Source organism: Macrosteles quadrilineatus, unplaced genomic scaffold (assembly GCF_028750875.1).
Source record: "Macrosteles quadrilineatus isolate MER2022 unplaced genomic scaffold, UCM_ALF_1.0 Scaffold_4__1_contigs__length_99947679, whole genome shotgun sequence".
Lineage (NCBI taxonomy): Eukaryota > Metazoa > Arthropoda > Insecta > Hemiptera > Cicadellidae > Macrosteles > Macrosteles quadrilineatus.
In genome coordinates, this window is record NW_026542597.1 from 46,998,590 (window position 1) to 47,016,993 (window position 18,404).

At 36.6% G+C, this 18,404-nt stretch overlaps 1 protein-coding gene across 1 annotated transcript; it reads left to right on the forward strand.

The window, feature by feature from the left end:
- Positions 1 to 2,339: 2,339 nt before the first annotated feature.
- Positions 2,340 to 17,462, forward strand: LOC128991287 (retinol dehydrogenase 13-like). Its single transcript, XM_054414043.1, has 6 exons — positions 2,340 to 2,853; positions 3,985 to 4,197; positions 11,907 to 12,065; positions 12,353 to 12,475; positions 15,891 to 16,098; positions 17,067 to 17,462. Exons 1-6 carry the CDS (start codon positions 2,736 to 2,738, stop codon positions 17,194 to 17,196), a joined length of 951 nt encoding a protein of 316 aa, XP_054270018.1. The 5' UTR covers positions 2,340 to 2,735; the 3' UTR covers positions 17,197 to 17,462.
- Positions 17,463 to 18,404: the final 942 nt, after the last annotated feature.

Consider the following 18,404-nt stretch of genomic DNA (forward strand, 5'->3'; position numbering starts at 1 on the left):
TAAATCTATATTATTTTGTGTTTTTTATGTTCAGGCCCAGACCACACTTTATCCCAGGGACATCCCATAGTAGTCCCATATGTCCTGAGAATGTCCTGAGGACTACCCTGGGATGACCTCGAATGTCCCACGGATATGCGTGTGAGCTTATCCGTAGGACATCCCCGGGCGGGGACATTAGGCATTCCTGTGGATATCCTGTGATATCCCAAGTTGACCATAGGACCACAATGGGATATCTTGCATATCCTGTCGCAATATCCGTGGGATGTCCTGAGGAGAAAGTGTGCTGTCTGGGAATCACGTCCTGGTTGAAGTTCGTTCGCTACGCTCACTCACCTTTAGGTTGGAGCTCGTTCGCTGCGCTCACACGTCCTGGTTGAAGTTCGTTCGCTACGCTCACTCACCTTTACAGTTGGAGCTCGTTCGCTGCGCTCACTTGCCTTCAGGTTAGCTCGTTCGCTACGCTAACTCGCCTCCGGGTTGAAGTTCGTTCGCTGCGCTCACTCACCTTTTGGTTGCAAATTAGCTGTTGTCATAAATTTAAAAAAAATAATAGTGCTGCACTCTTTTGGTAATCCTAGTAACTTTAATGCTATTGAACATCACAGAACAGAACCAACTTGTTTAATTGAAACAGCTGTTATGATTCATTAATTCCATTTAAATATGAGTACTCATTAGGTTAACATGGGAAACTCCAGAGCCACTGGGGCGGAGCCCGAGAGTCCGATCAGAATAAAAACCACTCAGTTTTCCTATTTAATGCCTAAAGAATCAGTGTACCAAATTTCAGCCTCCTAGGTAAGTGGGAAAGTGGGAGAATTAGTGATGAGCGAGTCAGTCAGTGAGGGCTTTGCCTTTTATATATATAGATATTGCAAGTTTCCTATGCCAAAGAGTAATTTTTAATAAGTTAGGCCGTATTAATAAAAAATTATACTAATAATTAAATTATTAATAAAAAATTTAAAAACCTGCCGACCACGTCGCTGATGATGCAATACCAGTGGGAATTCTCCAAGTATCCAAGAGTAATATTTGTTTTTTTTTATACTCTGATGTTTTTTAATCAAAGTTTAAAAATATTTTTGTCTATTATTATTATTTTTTTATTTTACCGGTCTGTCAAAATCAGTAGGTATTTAAAAAATGTTAAAAACTCAGGTTAAAATGTGGAACGTGCATTTCCCACTATGTATGAGAAGAGAAATCCCGTCTCATCTCAAACTAAAATCCAATCTCGCACATCCCTTGTGGTATACAGTAATTAAATATCAGACAATAAACAGGGAAAGAACAGATACCCAACAGTAGGTATATTTAACAGTTTTAGCAATATTGTCTACTGTCTCTGTTGTTTAAATGAACTGCCACCATATCGGCTGCCAAAAAATGATGTGGTGATAAGAAACTTCAAACATCAAAGAGATCGATTTATAAAACGTGTGACTAAATTAGACAGGTGTTACTGGTTCCTCACTCAAGTACATCCATGTTACATGTATAGCGTTGTAGGGTAAAAAGTCCTGCTTTTCTATTTTTCAAAGCTCAACTTCCAGTAATTTCAGCTTCAGCTGTGACGGTTATAAAAGCCAATTGGTAGTTCACCTCCTGAACAATTGTTTTTCAACTACAGATATATATTATTCTGTCTATCATCAAAATTTTTATCATCCATAGATGATTTACAGTTTTCCAGCAATTGATTTGCCTTAATTTCATACAAACTACGTGGGTGGTTTTTTGTCTATAGTTGTCTATAAATCCTGTTTAATGTCAACAGTAAAGAAGTATGATCTAGGTAAGGTAAAGTAAAAGTGTGACATTCATCGTAAATTGCTCTCAGAATATGATCAGCAAAACTGAGATAAAGTACGCTTGTTTTACTTTATTAAAAATTATACCAAGGGATGGACTCATTGATTTCCATGTACTCTTAAACATCCAACAAATTAAAGCACTTAACATGCTATCTTTAGTTGTATGTTCTTTGTCATTAATACTGGACAAAGTTCGATGCAATTGTTTATTAAAAGAGAAAATGTTTCTACTTTATTGATCAAGGCTAAATAAAAAAATCCCATGGTATTTTGTAATTAGGATACCTATAAATATAGTAATTGGTCAGCATTAGAAAGCAGCTACAAACGTTAACGGTGATAAGCATTGGACTGTAGAATGTGGTGTTTCACCGTCACTGTTTATCAGTGGGTGTGTTTGTTTTGTTGAGTGAGCCACATAGATAAGGTATAAAAACAAGTCCGGTGCAACATCCAGTCTATACCACCAGTCACCACGTCTTTCGGTTTGAGTTGAGGAGGCGTCTCTCTTTTAAGTCAAGGACAAGGACAAACATAACCTAAATACAAAACACTCAGTCAGTAGTCAGTTCGGTTCCCCGGCTCGCTTTCGCTTTCGCTAACTCACTGAACTGACTGCCAGGGTGCCCGCCCAGTGCCAGTGCCCACTGCCCACTGCCCAGTGCCCAAAAGCCCAGTGAGTTGAGTGCCCAGGAGCAGGACGTGGACGTCATACAGTTAGGTTAGGGATTAGGCCGCTTCCCACAGTCCAATCTATCTTATCTTATCCTGTTTGTGTGGATATAACAACGGTTTTTCATAACAACTTGTTGAGCGCTTTCCTTATAACGAGTACAACAACAATAATTGTTCTGAAGTATCTTAGTAGCTATCTTCACGGCCGTTCGTTTGTCTTTGTGGAGTGTTTTAACAATGGGGTTGACAAGTGGTAAGTGCATCGCTTCGACGAGGTTGGACAACAAAACAGTTATTATCACAGGATGTACGTCTGGAATCGGAAAAGTTACTGCGAGGGAGTTATATAAACTGGGTAAGTTAGGGTGTACCGTATCTACTCCATTATTTTATTTAGTTTGTTGTAAATTTGGAATAGGTACGTTTTGCTGGAACATAATATTTTCTTTGATAGGGGTAATGTAGAGATTAAATTAGGATATAATTATTAATAATGTAATTTTTCCTGATAAGTTATTTAGGGTACCACCGGTACCACTACCACATTATAACTTAGGCAGGAGGATGCGTCAGGTATTCGGACATGGATTAGTCGTCCGGCAGTTACTGTCCTAACCTAACCTAAGTTAACTAAACTTGCTGATAATGAAAAATAAAATGAAGGCTAAATTCTGTTTATAGAAAAAAATTAATAATGCCTCAAATTCTAACAAATGATGTAGTACAGTTAATAAGAAATTGCATTCTAAGCAAAATCTTTGACTAAAAGTTACTGTCACCAATGGGATTCGATCTGGATACTGGTACCACTTGTACATCATCAGCCGAGTAGCCTACTCTATCCACTACACCGCGAACACCGATAGGCTGCACTTCGTATCATTACGGTAATGGTGTTCCAGGCCCCCACAACCCGGTGACGCCTAATCCACGCTCGATTACCGGACGCGTAACCTTTTGCGTAGATAACTTAACTTCTCAAAGTTTTGCTGGTTAACTAAAGAGAAAAATGTATCCATTTTATTTATTTATCGTACCAATCTGTGATTTCAATTTAACAGTACCTAAATAAATTAACTTACCTTAGTAGCCTAATTTATAGCCTTCCTATTAAGTAGATTACATTTTAACATCTACCAATTAAAAATATAACAATTTGTCTGTTGTAAATCATATAAACTTAATAGTTTTTAAGCCTAAGTAGGGTAATAAACAATCCAAGCATCTAATAAAAGGTTAGCCTATATTATATGGGTTATATGACGGTTCCCCCACCACTTTTTCAGCTTAATGTAACTTAATGTTGCAGCTGATTATGACGTTTTGACAAATCTCAGCCGTTGAGTTATGAGCATTATGCGCCATACACGGTATACCGCACTGGTAATGGTAGGATCAAGACATGGAGGGAATAACTTTCTTCCCCTAAAGCTGTCTAAATTTTGTGAACGGAGTATAATAATGATCCTATAAACTGGCATTGCAGGTGCTAGAGTTGTAATGGCTTGCAGGGATGTAAATAAAGCCGAAGAGGCATTAGAAGACATCAAAACTGTAGTCCAAGCTGAACAGCCTCCACCCAAAGTCGGAGAGATGGTGGTCCAAAAACTTGATCTTGCTTCCCTGGCCTCTGTTCGGGAATGTGCTAAGAAGATTTTGGATACGGAGAAGCATATTGAGATACTAATCAACAATGCTGGTAAGAATTTGTTTTAGTATTATTATTATCTGTTATTTTTAAAATCCCTGCCTTATTTTTATCCATATCGTACATCCATTTAAAAATGCAGTTCTGCTGTGGATATGTATATAAATAAATTGGTCCGATTTATTTAGCCAGCCGATAATTAAAGCTGTTAAAGCCCGTAAGAATGTTGGCCTACTTCTGCATTAATTTGTTTTTAATTTTTAAGAGTGTTTTTATTCTGTGTGACAGCATCTAGCTGGGAGATTACAAGAGTGAAAGTCCAAAAAATCTTTGTATTTTCCAGCATCACTTAAGAGAATTTGGATACAATTAAGGATACTATGCCAGAGAAGTAAGATACAGAGGACACATTCTTACGGGACGACTGTGCGCTTTCAGCTCTAGTATGTTGTGCTGGAAATATTGTCTACTTGTGAAGAGCAAGGAAGAGCCTGAGGGGCGAGTGCTGTGGGGAAATTCCTATCGCACAGGTCACAGGGTCTTTTTCTACTGTGAATGTTGAAGTACATGAGGGCAAGGAAGGCGGTGTTGGACTTTGCCCTAGACACCAGCCACTTATGCTGGACAGACACACTTAAGTTGGGTGTTTCCCCTGTACCTTACTTCTCTGTGGCCAGGCCTACATAACTGTGGTGTATTAATTTAATTATAAAATGAATTATATATTTCTAATTCAGATTCAAATATTACAAGTATTAAATTTGCTAGCTCGATCCATGTACCGTTAGATATCGTACGATGTGACGTCATATGGCCTGATCGAATAAACTAACCCCATTGGTTGTTTCCATCACACCACCTTCCGTTCCCACTGCTACCTCGATCACCCGACACTCTCTGTACAACAGTCATCGTCCTACCTTACCGGCTCCCGCACACCAAGCGGTTTTCTTAACGTAAAATGTCTTAATTATTTCGAGTACCTGATCCTCCTTCGCTCGCATCCAGGTTCGGATGCGACAATGGCGACGAGTGCGACAACCTACTGCGTGGATAAAGGAAGCGCGTTTTACAGTGCAGTGCCATTGTTTCGGTACGTTACATGCCACTAGACGGCAATTTTTACACCGCGTTCGGTAAATTAACGTTAACAGAAGAAGAAGTTACTACAATGAGTGTCATCGGAAATTTCGGGCCGTTCGACAGTTCGGAGGAGACGTGGTCTACATACGTGGAACGTTTTGAACTTTACATAAAGTGTAATGGAATTTCGGACGACAAGAAAGTAAGTGCGTTTCTAACAGTAATCGGAGTTAAATCGTACAATCTGCTGAAAGACTTAATTACGCCTGAAAAACCATCGGAGAAGTCGTTTAAGGACATTGTGAAAGTGCTACAGGATCATCTTCATCCTAAACCCTCGTTTATCACGGAGAGGTATAAATTCAGCAAGCGCGACCAACTGGAACACGAGACTATTTCGGAATACATCGTTAATTTAAAGCAATTATCAAAGCATTGCCAGTTCGAGGACAAGTTACCGGACTATCTCAGGGACCGATTAGTGAGCGGTATTCGGAATAATTCCATAAAGAAGAGACTACTGGCGGAGGACAACCTGACGTTTACCAAGGCGGAGCAGCTGGCAACATCGCTAGAGACAGCAGAGAAGGACGCAGCATCCCTGACGTACCACGGCGGCAGCGGCAGCACGGGGACAGCCATGAGGCTTCAGAGATTCTCCTCAGCGCAACGACCTCAACGCAGCAAACAATCAAGTGCATCAAGTGCCGTTCCAAGTGTCGTGCAATCTACAGAGTGCTATTGTTGTGGAAAAAAGGGTCATTTAACGCACCAGTGCTATTTTCGTGAATACGTGTGCAATTTTTGTAGAAAAAAGGGTCATTTGGAGAAGGCATGTAAATCAAAAAAGAGGGGTAAGTCCTATCATTCTACCTCTAAAAATAGTTCAAATGCCAAAGTTAATTGCTCCAAAAATATTCAGGGTAACAGATACCAGCATAAACAATATTATGTGGAAGTAGATGAATCTAAAAATAACGATAAAGTTGTAAATGATGAGGTATATGACATTTCTAATATTTTTCAAACTGACAGTGAACTGACTGTTAATGTAAATCAGGGTATGGTCAACAAAATTGAACCTATTAAAATAGATTTGCAAGTACAAGGTAAACAAATGAGATTTGAAGTAGATTCAGGTGCTTGTGTTTCTGTTGTTTCGGAACAATTTTACAATAAGCACTTAAGTGATGTAAAACTAAACCCCACAGATCTAGTTCTGAGCTCCTACACTCATGAAAAAATCAAACCTGTAGGTAAAATCAATGTTAATGTTAAGTACAAATCAGTAGAAAAATGTCTATCATTGTATGTAATAAGCAATGGTGCTAATCCTCTAATTGGTCGGGATTGGATTAAAGATCTCCAAATTGTTGTTAGTATCCCCAACAATGTAAATAGTGTAATGTCGACTTCAGATGAAGTAAAAGTAGAATCAGGTAATGAGTCTAAAGCAGGGACGTATTTAAGTATCTGCCGCCTCTAGGCAACAAAGTTTGCCGCCGCCCCTCCCGCTCCCACTTTTCAACGCACTCCCCGACCTCACTAATATCACCCCAATGGCCAATACATGCCCTGTCAGCTGGTTTTGTGGAAAAATAATTGGTAATATTGCATGCTGCATCAACAAATTTAATAACTTTTCACCGCACTATGATGCTTTTAGCTGTTTTACATGCGTTAATTGGTGGCTGATAGTTACGATTTAAAGCCCAAATGACGATTTAAAGTCATCGTCATTTGGGGACCGAGCAGGTTCTTACATCCCTAGGGCCGCAAAATCAGCTGATCGCTTACTTTTTAAAACATGAATGCATATTAAATACACAATCAGTATCCATAGCATTGCAATAGAATTGTTTTATTGTCACCGCTGCCTAGCAACTATTTATTTTAACTTTTGCTGATTCCTCAAATTATTTCTTCACATAACCTTAAAGTTATAGTTGTGTTGACTATCAGTGTGCATCATTATTGTGGTGAATTAAGGTGCTATTTAGGTATAGTGTGGTGGAAAATAGTACCACGGACAGAAATGGTTTTGCAGCTCTCGATCGTTTTAAGTTGACTTCGTCTCGAACCTAAAAACTATCTCGAGCCGGCCCGGCGAAACCTCATTTTCGGCCCTAGGTACGAAATATACTATTTCGACCCCTTTTAACGGACTTTTTTGTGCCGTTTTTTTTTTGCAAAACATTCTGACTTGGATAGGCCTACACGGGATGCAACTTTTTTTTATCTAATCGGTATTTTTACAATCCCATTTTGCGGCTTGAAACGGCACACAAAATCGTCTGTATACAATGGTTCTTATAAAGCTTTTCATTGAACACTTTTAGTCAGATCCACTTGAGAGACGTGCTATTGGCTTTGATTTGAAATGAAATAAATATGTTTTCTTATACTTTTTATTTCTTCCAAAAGCACATGAATCGCAAAGAAAAATTACGTACTAATACTGAAAGAATAATATACAATTTTAAATTAGTTAAGTTTGGTACAGTGGTAAGTATTTAGTTCACACTTTCCTTCTTGATTTTAACCTAGCAAAAGAATCTTTCAGCTATAGAGCTGCCGCTGCGAAGTGGTGTATGAAGTAAACAGAAGGGAGTGTTTTCTACGTTTGTAGTATGTTTTATCTATGGTTTGTCACTACATATAGCGGCCGGCACGGCGACCCGCTCCCGCGGCGAGCGTGTCCGCCAGACCAATAGGGCAGCACGGACAACTCTACACAGCTGTGTAATAAACTATTGACGTTTGTTTGACTTGGATGCGTTCTGAAATAGTTGTATACTTAATCAAAATATTTGAAATGGCTATTTTGCCGTTCCCAAAATTATTTGCTAATTTTTTTTTAGATTAAAACTTCGTTTTTTTATTTTTTTAACCTCAAAATTTTGCCGCCCCTAAAATTTGCCGCCCTAGGCGGGCGCCTAGTCCGCCTATTCGGAAATATGTCCCTGGTCTAAAGTTGTTCGAGATTTATTAAACGAATTTCCAGAGGTATTTACCACTAAGCTAGGCTGTTACAATGGAGATCCTGTTAAGTTAAAGCTCAAATCAAATGTAGTACCTAAGTATTACAAACCAAGACCTATACCTTATTCTTTAAAAGACAAAGTAGAACAGGAATTACAATGTTTAGTTGACGATGGTATCATTTCCACTGTTTCAACTAGTGATTGGGGTACACCTATTGTTCCCGTACTAAAACGTAATGGCAAAATACGCATTTGCGGTGACTTCAAAGTTACCTTAAATCCATATCTAGAAGTAGATAGACATCCTATACCTCGCATTGAAGATCTTTTTGCAATCTTACAGAAAGGAAAACAATTTTCTAAAATAGATTTATCATCAGCATATATGCAACTAATGTTAGACGATGAAAGCAAGAAACTTTGTACCATAAGTACACACAAGGGGTTATTTGCATATAACCGACTTTGTTACGGAATATCTTCTGCCCCAGGTATTTTTCAACGGGTAATTGAGCAAACACTACAAGGTATTCCGGGTGTAGCGTCATTTCTTGATGATATTATTGTTACCGGAGCTGACACAGCTGAACACCTGTCGAGACTAAGAGAAGTGTGTAGTAGGCTAAAGACAACAGGGTTAACTGTTAGTAAAGATAAATGTCAATTTTTCAGTGATAGCTTAGAGTACTTAGGGTACGTAATTAGCCAAGAGGGTCTTGCCACATCCAAAGATAAAGTCAAAGCAATTGTAGAGGCACCAGTTCCAAAAGATGTTACACAGCTCAAGGGTTTTCTAGGTCTAGTTAATTACTATGCAAAGTTTGTACCAAATGTTGCTACCATTCTAACACCCTTGTATCAATTATTAAGGAAAGATGTAGTTTTTAAATGGTCTTTGTCATGTCAAAAGGCGTTTGAAGCTATAAAAGAAAGATTAGTTTCAGCTAATGTGCTAGCGCACTACAACCCAGACTTGCCAATTAAATTGTCATGTGATGCGTCACCCTACGGCATCGCAGGAGTGTTAAGCATTGTTGACAAAAATGGAATAGAAAGACCAATTTCATTCACAAGTAGAGTACTAAACTCAGCAGAAAGGAACTATTCTCAAATAGACAAAGAGGCACTAAGCATTGTTTTCTGTGTAAATAAATTCAATCAGTATTTATGGGGCAGGAAGTTCACTCTTTGTACAGACCATAAACCACTATTAGCTATATTTGGTTCGAAAAAAGGGTTACCAGCATTTGCAGCTGGCAGACTACAACGCTACGCGTTATTTTTGTCAGGTTACGATTACGACATCAATTATGTTAAGTCACAAAATCATGGTAACGCGGACGGATTGTCCAGACTTCCCTTAAATTGTAATGTCACGGAAGAAAGTAATGTAAATATTGATTATTTAGGAACATATCTCCAATGTATATCAGAGTGCGATGTACCAATAGATTTTAATGATGTACGTAAGGAAACTCAAAAAGACAGTGAGTTAAACAGAATCCTTGGATATGTTTTGTACGGCTGGCCAATCAATTCGGACGTTATCTAAGTGACTATGTCAAAAGGCAAGCTGAGCTAACAGTTGAACACGGAATACTAATGTGGGGCTATAGAGTAGTCATTCCAAAATCCTTAAGAGGGGCTTTATTAAAAGAATTACATAATGGACATCTAGGAGTTGTAAAAATGAAGTCGTTAGCCAGGTCGTATTTATGGTGGCCTTCTATTGATAAGGATATTGAGGCCGTGACTAACAGTTGCTCAGCGTGTCTTGCACAGCGGGAATCTCCTGTTAAAAGTAAACTTCATGTATGGGAATTTCCTCCCAATGTTTGGCAAAGAATTCATGTCGATTTCCTTGGACCATTAAAAGGACAAATATATTTAATTGTACTAGACGCCCATAGTAAATGGATTGAGGTAGAACTTGTTAGTTCCACTTCAGCCAAACAGACCATTGACAAACTCAGGCCTATGTTTTGTAGATTTGGGTTACCAGAAATAATAGTTAGTGATAATGGTCCACCTTTTTGTTCTGAGGAATTTTCAAAATTTTTGAAACAGAATGGAATAAGACAAATCTTGACTCCACCTTACCATCCAGCTTCTAATGGCCAAGCTGAGAACGCGGTAAAATCCGTAAAGAAAAGATTAAAATGTGCAATCTTTGAAAATGAGGATGTAAATATAGCTTTAAGTAGATTTCTTATCTCTTATCGTAACACAGTCCATAGTACCACTTGTGAATCTCCCGCCAAACTTATGTTTAATCGACCATTAAGAACTAGGTTAGATTTAATCAGACCAAACATTCAGTCAACTGTTGCTCAAAAACAAGAGAAACAGATCATAAATGCAAGGGGTACTCATACTAGACAATTAGCTATAGGACAATGTGTACTAGCAAGAGACTATAGAGGGAAGGATAAGTGGGTTGAATGTACGGTTGTTAGACGACTAGGGCCAGTAACATACATTGTACAACTAGAGACAGGCTCAACTTGGAAGCGACACATAGATCAGCTGGTAGGCTTGCAATCAGGCAGCAACATCAACACGGAACTTAGCAGATACTACGATCCCGTGACGTCAACATCAGCTGTTACTACTTCCTGTGTATCGTCAGCACCGGTGTCGTCACCAGCCAGGCCGCCCCACCAGCACACCCAGCCTCAACAGCTGAGTTCTCCCACTACTACGCGTCACTCACCAACTACACGCCAGTCCGAGCGGCATAGTCCTATTGTTGCGAAACGCCATTCTTTACAACCCGATCAGCTGACTGCTACGTCACCTGTTACAACTAATACTAGGCGATATCCACAACGGGATAGGAATCCTCCCAAGAGAATGGATTTGTAAATGTTTGTTATGGTTTTATATTTACGCTTGTTTGCAATTCTATTGTGTTTATTTTCAGCACTGATGTTTCAATATTTTTGTGTTTATTTTCAGCACTTATGTTTCAATATTTTTGTGTTTATTTTCAGCACCGATGTTTACAATCTTTAATGTTGTTTTTAACTCTGATGTTTTCAAATTGTGTTTTTATTTTCATTACTGATGTTTTCAATTTGTGTGTATACATTTTTCCATAAAAGTTTTATACAAGCTATGTTCAAAAGTAAGGGCGGAGGAAATGTGGTGTATTAATTTAATTATAAAATGAATTATATATTTCTAATTCAGATTCAAATATTACAAGTATTAAATTTGCTAGCTCGATCCATGTACCGTTAGATATCGTACGATGTGACGTCATATGGCCTGATCGAATAAACTAACCCCATTGGTTGTTTCCATCACACCACCTTCCGTTCCCACTGCTACCTCGATCACCCGACACTCTCTGTACAACAGTCATCGTCCTACCTTACCGGCTCCCGCACACCAATGCGGTTTTTCTTAACATAAAATGTGTTAATTATTTCGAGTACCCGATCCTCCTTCGCTCGCATCCAGGTTCGGATGCGACAATAACTTTTTGCTACCGAAGATCAAGGTGGTCTAAGCTGATGTGTGATAATTTTTCTGCCCAGGTAAAAGAATAAAGAATCTTTGTAAACTGGACAAAAATAACAAGATTTTAGCACAGTTTAATTAATTCCCTTGTAGTTAATTTCTTGGTCTGAATATTTTAAATTTTATGAGTATCAATATAACTTTAACATTTTGTAACCTCTTTGCCAGGTGTAATGATGTGTCCATACACTCTCACAGAGGACGGGTTTGAGATGCAGCTTGGGACCAACCATCTTGGACATTTCCTCTTCACTTGTCTACTTCTCCCAAGGATTGTCAGTTCTGCGCCTGCTAGGATTGTCACTGTGTCTTCAGTGGCTCACGCAAGTAAGTTATTAGTTATAAGCAGTACTTCTAAAGTTTCTTCTATAACTTAGTTGTTATTATGGCATTATACTTTGTTCTTGATACCTAGGCGGTTTGAGGAAAAGTTCCCCCTCCACTTTTTTGGTAGGCTATATAATGTATATTGCTTAATCAGCTGTTGGGCTATGATTCTAAAGGTAAGGGTCAAGCATCGATCTCTATCGATGGGGTCAAGTGTAGGGGATAGATTTCTTCCCCTAAATATTGTGAATTATAATCAAATATGATTATGATTTTTGTTTTTATAGGAGGCAAAATTGACTTTGAAGACCTCAATTGGAAGACAAGATCGTACAGTGCACTAAGAGCTTATCAGCAAAGCAAACTTGCAAATGTGCTCTTCAGCAAGGAACTGGCTAGAAGATTAAAAGGTAGTTTATTTGAGTAATTTTAAAATTTAGGCTTTTTCTGTTCATTTACAAGAAATATTTAACTAATCAAGTTAGTTAACTTATTCATCAGGTAAGTAATAATCAGGTCACATCCATTTGGTGCATTGTTTTGGGTATTCAATGGTTTCAATATAAGCTGCTTGGCAGCACTAAAGTCTGCAAATATATGCATTGGTATTGCAGCTAGGTAAGGAAGGGGCTGTCAAAGATGCTACACACTTGATCTCACATTAAGGATAATAATTAATTTATTTATTTATAAATTTAAATAGTCTACATTTGCTCAGATCTAAATTAGAGTATTTTATATACCTTTTTTATATTTATGGTGTTGTTATGATGACACAACATTGTGTCGGTTAGCATATGTTCCGGTGCCCACCGCTAGGAGTGCTGTGTAGTTACAGCGCACATCGCTGCAGAATGATAGCTTAAGGCTCCTGCGCTCCTCGCCTGCAGCATTGGGGGCCGAAACTACACGGTACTCCTAGCGGTGGGTGCCGGAAGCTTCCTTTTACAGTCTATATTCATTTGATTTGTCTATGGTGTTATGCAAATAATATATTTCCTAACACAAGACCTAACATTGTTTGTTACCCTTCAAAAAAGTGTACAACATGAGATCTTCTAATTTGCCCATTTCCAGCTTATACACAATTTCCCTAAAATCATCACACACTAACAAAAGCCAACCCTACACATTAAGCAGTACAGTATAATAACCTGTTCATTGTGGTATTGCAGTTGTTTAAATTGTTTAATGCTTTCTAAACTTGAAAACTTTACTGAGGAATCTGAATCAGCAATTGATAACTTTATAATTAAAAATTGTCATGATTGCAAGGTGACTGTTGAGGGAATTGTAACTTGTCTATCAGATCATGATGGGCAATTGCTCCTTATAAAAAATAAAAACCTAAGTAATACAAAAGAGGTTCAATCAACTATAAAACGTACAACTCGTAACTTCAATATTCAAAATTTGAATTTATTTAAAAACCTCTTGGAAACTGAGATTTGGGAGAGTGTTTACATGGCTCCTGTTGAAAGAAAATATGATGAATTTTATAGTACATTTAAGCACTTTTTTGACATTTCGTTTCCCAAAATTACTGTAACTGAAAAGAAACGCAAAAAAAATTGGATCTCAGAAGACCTGAAAAATGAAAAAAAAGAACTACTACAATTGGCCTTAAAACTTCGTAGGAACAAAAATCCTGCCTTGAAATACGAGTTAAAACAAAACAAACTGAAATATAGGGCAAAATTAGTCAGAGCTAAAACAAACTATTTTGAAAATAAAATAAAAAAATCAGCCAATATACAAAAAACAGTATGGCAGATTATAAATTCTGAAGTTGGGAAAGGAAATGGAACAAAAAATAAAAATATTACTTTGAAAGAGGGAAATTGTAGCTTAAGTGATCCTAGAACTATTGCCAATATGTTCAACAATTATTTTACTAATGTTGATCAGGATGTCAGTGGCAACCAATGTGAGAGCAAGATTGAAAATCAAAGTCTTATTGAAAATGAGCAATGTATTAAAAGAGGTTTTGATTTTAAATTTATTGATGCGGGGGAGGTGGAAAAAGTAATTAACTCTTTAAAAAACAAACATTCTGTTGGACACGATGATGTCCCTATTAAAGTTATAAAGCATGCCAAAAAATGCCTGAGCCATATTTTAAGTCATTTAATAAATTCATCTTTTGTATCAGGAATTTTTCCAAATCAATTAAAAAAATCTAAAATAATACCAATTTATAAGAAAGACGACCTAGAAACTGTGTCAAATTACCGTCCTATTTCTCTCCTACCAGTAATATCAAAAATTTATGAAAAAATTGTTAACTGTCAGTTATTAAATTATTTAGAAGAATTTAAACTATTAAACAATACTCAGCATGGATTTAGGCCTGGAAAATCTGTAATTACAGCAGCAGTGTCATTCATAGAATCTATAATTGAATCGGTTGATAAAGGGGAGTTCACAATTGGAATTTTCATGGACCTAACTAAGGCATTTGATAGTGTCAACCACACCCAACTGATAGATAAATTACTCATTTTAGGGGTTACAAAAAAATCAATAAAATGGTTTCAGTCATACCTAAATAATCGTTGTCAGTTTGTAGAAATCACACATAATCATGATAACAGAATTACAGCATTTTCTTCTGAAACTGAAAGGGTTAAATGTGGTGTACCCCAGGGGTCAATCCTTTGCCCCCTGTTGTTTTTATGTTATATAAATGATGCTGGTGGTGCACTCTCATGTTTACCTCAGAACAATCTTTGTTTTTATGCAGACGATACAAATCTCAAAGTATCGGCTGAGTCAGTGCAACAAGTTGAAATTTTAAGTTTTGTTGAATTGGCAAACATTGGAAACTTTCTAGAGCAAAATAAATTGAAGCTTAATCCTAAAAAAACTAATTTTTTAACTTTTAAAACAAATCAAAATAAAAAGTTAATTAAACCAAATATCATGTATAATGCAGAAGAAATTGAACATAAACACAGTACACAGTTTCTAGGTCTAACTGTGGACCAAAATTTAAACTGGGATGAACATGTTGATAAACTCCTTTCAAAATTATGTTCAGGACTATATTCACTCTCTAGAATGTCTTATTTTTGTAACCATAAAACATTAAAAAACATATATTATGCTAATGTCCATTCGCATTTATCCTATGGTTTGTGCCTTTATGGTTCAACTACAATAGCAAATTTGGATAGGATACTTAAACTTCAAAAAATAGCAATAAGAATAATTTTGAAATTAGAACACAATGAAACAACCAAAAACAAATTCAAAGAACTGAAAATTTTAACGGTATATGGCCAATATATTTACGACACAATTATTCTAGTAAAAAACTGCTTGAGCACCTCTGAGACAAATTATCACCCATACAACACTCGGCATAAAAAATTCCTTATTTCAAGTAAACATAAATTAAAATTCTATGAAAAAAAACCATCCTATATAGGATTAAAATTTTTTAAGCATCTTCCTAATGAAATCAGAAATGAACAAAGCAGGAAGAATTTCATGAGAAAGCTAAAACTATATTTAGTAGAGAAAGCATTCTATTCCCTGGAAGAGTATTTTTCCACCTCCCCTCTTAGCGTTAGTACATAATTGATTCAGTTTTGATTATTTCCATTTCCTGATTCTTGGTTTTTTATTTAGATAATGATCCAAGATATGCAAATCTGTAAATTATTAATTTAAGATAGATTTAGTTGACACCATTCAATGTACAACACTGTACTTTATGAATAAAGCATATTTGATTTGATTTGATTTGATTTGATTTGATTTGAAATTACAAAGTGATTCACCTCTATACAACCGTGTCAACATTTCTTTGCTGTATTCCAGACAAGAACGTGACAACATACTCGCTCCATCCTGGTGTCATCAGGACAGAGTTGGGCCGTCACATGGACACAGTCTACTTCCGAGGTGCTCGCAACCTGGCTGCCACGCTCGGCTACTTCTTCTACAAGACTGTAGACCAAGGCGCTCAGACAACCTTGCACTGCGCCCTGGATGAGACTGCCGGCTCTCAGACTGGCTTGTACTACAGGTGGGTCTTAAGCTATAAGTACCATATCAACCACTAGGGGTCAATGGAGCTGATTGTGGAAATGTTTGCTGCTGGGACTAAGCCCGGATAGCAACACAAAAATAGAGACATTTCATGTTCTCCTAATAGCTAATAAAAGGCATTCGTTTATTAGGTTGCATTTTTATTTTCTAAACTTCCTTCTTTAGTTACTTACAGTAGACTCCCTCTTATACGGACTTCTCAGGACCAAGGCCAGTCCGGATAACAGTTTTTTTCCAATTAAACCGACGTCCCCAAAAACTCGTTAAAACGGACCGTTTAAATGCGTATTTGACGTAAATTTAGGAGAGAATTGTATCACTGGTCTCAAATCTTTCCCAAGAAGAGGGTTGTTTCAGTACCACCCACTTCCTGCCGATCTAGTCCAGTTAAACAGATGTGCTGATAAAAATGGTCTGGTTAATGAGATGTCATTTCCGCCGAGTGTAGTCCGGTTAAACCGATGTCCGGTTAAAAGGTGCCCAGATCCAGGTGATGATTTGGGAGTCTACTGTAAAAATTTTCCTATCTTTTCATTTTATTTTGTCTTGAGCTTTGAGCTTTGGGTATCGGTCAACCACTGATTATAAATGTCAATTGCCTAGTACAATTCAAACATATTTAACAAAATCTTATACTATCAATATATAGTACTGTATTTACTTTGGAGAGTATTCACAATATTATAAATTGTACGACTCAATATGCATGGTAACCGGTGATAGATTATGATTGGAAATCTCAATCATCCGCAGACCCAGTAGATGAATGAACTAATTTTGTTACTCCCTTATAAAGTCTGAAGATGATTTGTGTGTCCAATTACAATTAATTGATCACCAGTTATTTGACATTATTAATTTACAATATGGGGGGAAATTACAGATTTAATGCAAATAAAATGGTAAGCCAAGAAATGAAAAATGACAGTTTAACTCTGTTTTCAGTGATTGTGCTGTGAAAGAGCCTTGTGAACTAGCCAAAGATGAGGAGCTGGCCAAGCGACTGTGGGAGGAGAGTGCTAAACTGACGGGAGTGGACTGGGATCCCTTCACAGTGCAGGACTCTAACAAATAACTGCTCTACAGATACCTACAGAAGAACTAGAGTCTTCCATACAAAGCAACCTGAGCTGGCATGTTCAGGACTACTGGGTCTAAAAATAGTTATTACAATGACAGTGGAAATACGAGGACAGTGTAAGTACCATTTTAAAGGGGTGCCAGATTACCGGGGTTTTTATGGTAGTGGAATGAAAAAAGACCCTCGGGTTATTGGTATTTAATTTCATTTTTTTAAAGTAGGTGAAAGACATAAAGAAATTTCGGTCACTATAGCATTGGGGAAGACGATTGTAGAGGTCCTGTAACGTCATAGAGGTCCTATATCGTAAGAGTTCAAGGAAATAATTCACCACTAAACAAATAAGACCGCTACCAATGAATATGCTAATAATAATAACTATCAATAATCTAGTGCACTTAACACAAGACTGTTATTTTTTACCACTGCTCAATTTAATTAATTCAAATATTTAGAAAAAAATAGGTTGGGTCTATATTTGGAACTAGATTTTCTTAGCCAAAGCCTATTGTTATGAATTTATTGTTGTTGAAAAAATTAAATTGTTTATAGTTTGATTTCTTTTCACTTTTTGTAAATTTAAATAAATAGTCTATTTTTTGTTAAAATTTAGATTCATTATTTTATAATTTCTGTGTTGTTATGTGTAATGTAAATATGTGTTTTTACAATCTTTGTCAAGTTAAATAATTTACTTAAGAATTGTTCAAAAACTGACTGAAATACAAAGGCTGTTTTATACTATTTTTATTAATTCACAATATTTAAAAAGTAATATGTTATATATAAACGGTTAGGTATATACTTTTATTGTAAGCATATGAGTTTTCCTTTATTGTTGTGAATAATTAAATATTTATGAATAGCCATAATTTATTTGTCATGTAAAGGTATTCTTCAAAATAAACTATTTTCTTATATCTGTTTATGTATTTATTTCTCTAAAGAATTATTTATAATTTGAAATATAAATCTAGGGATATGGTATCTCATATTTGAACGGACAAGCTTGCTATTTAATGAAACAAGGTGTTGGAAAATAAATTACAGAACAATATTGGTAAAGGTTTTGTTTCATATTTTATTTTGTAACTGAAAAGACAAACATTGGTTCTATTTACCGACAAAAATTCCATTATTGCTGATTAATTTAGTTTCTCAGATTCAACTACTTTTTTATCACTAAAAGCATTGTGCTCACA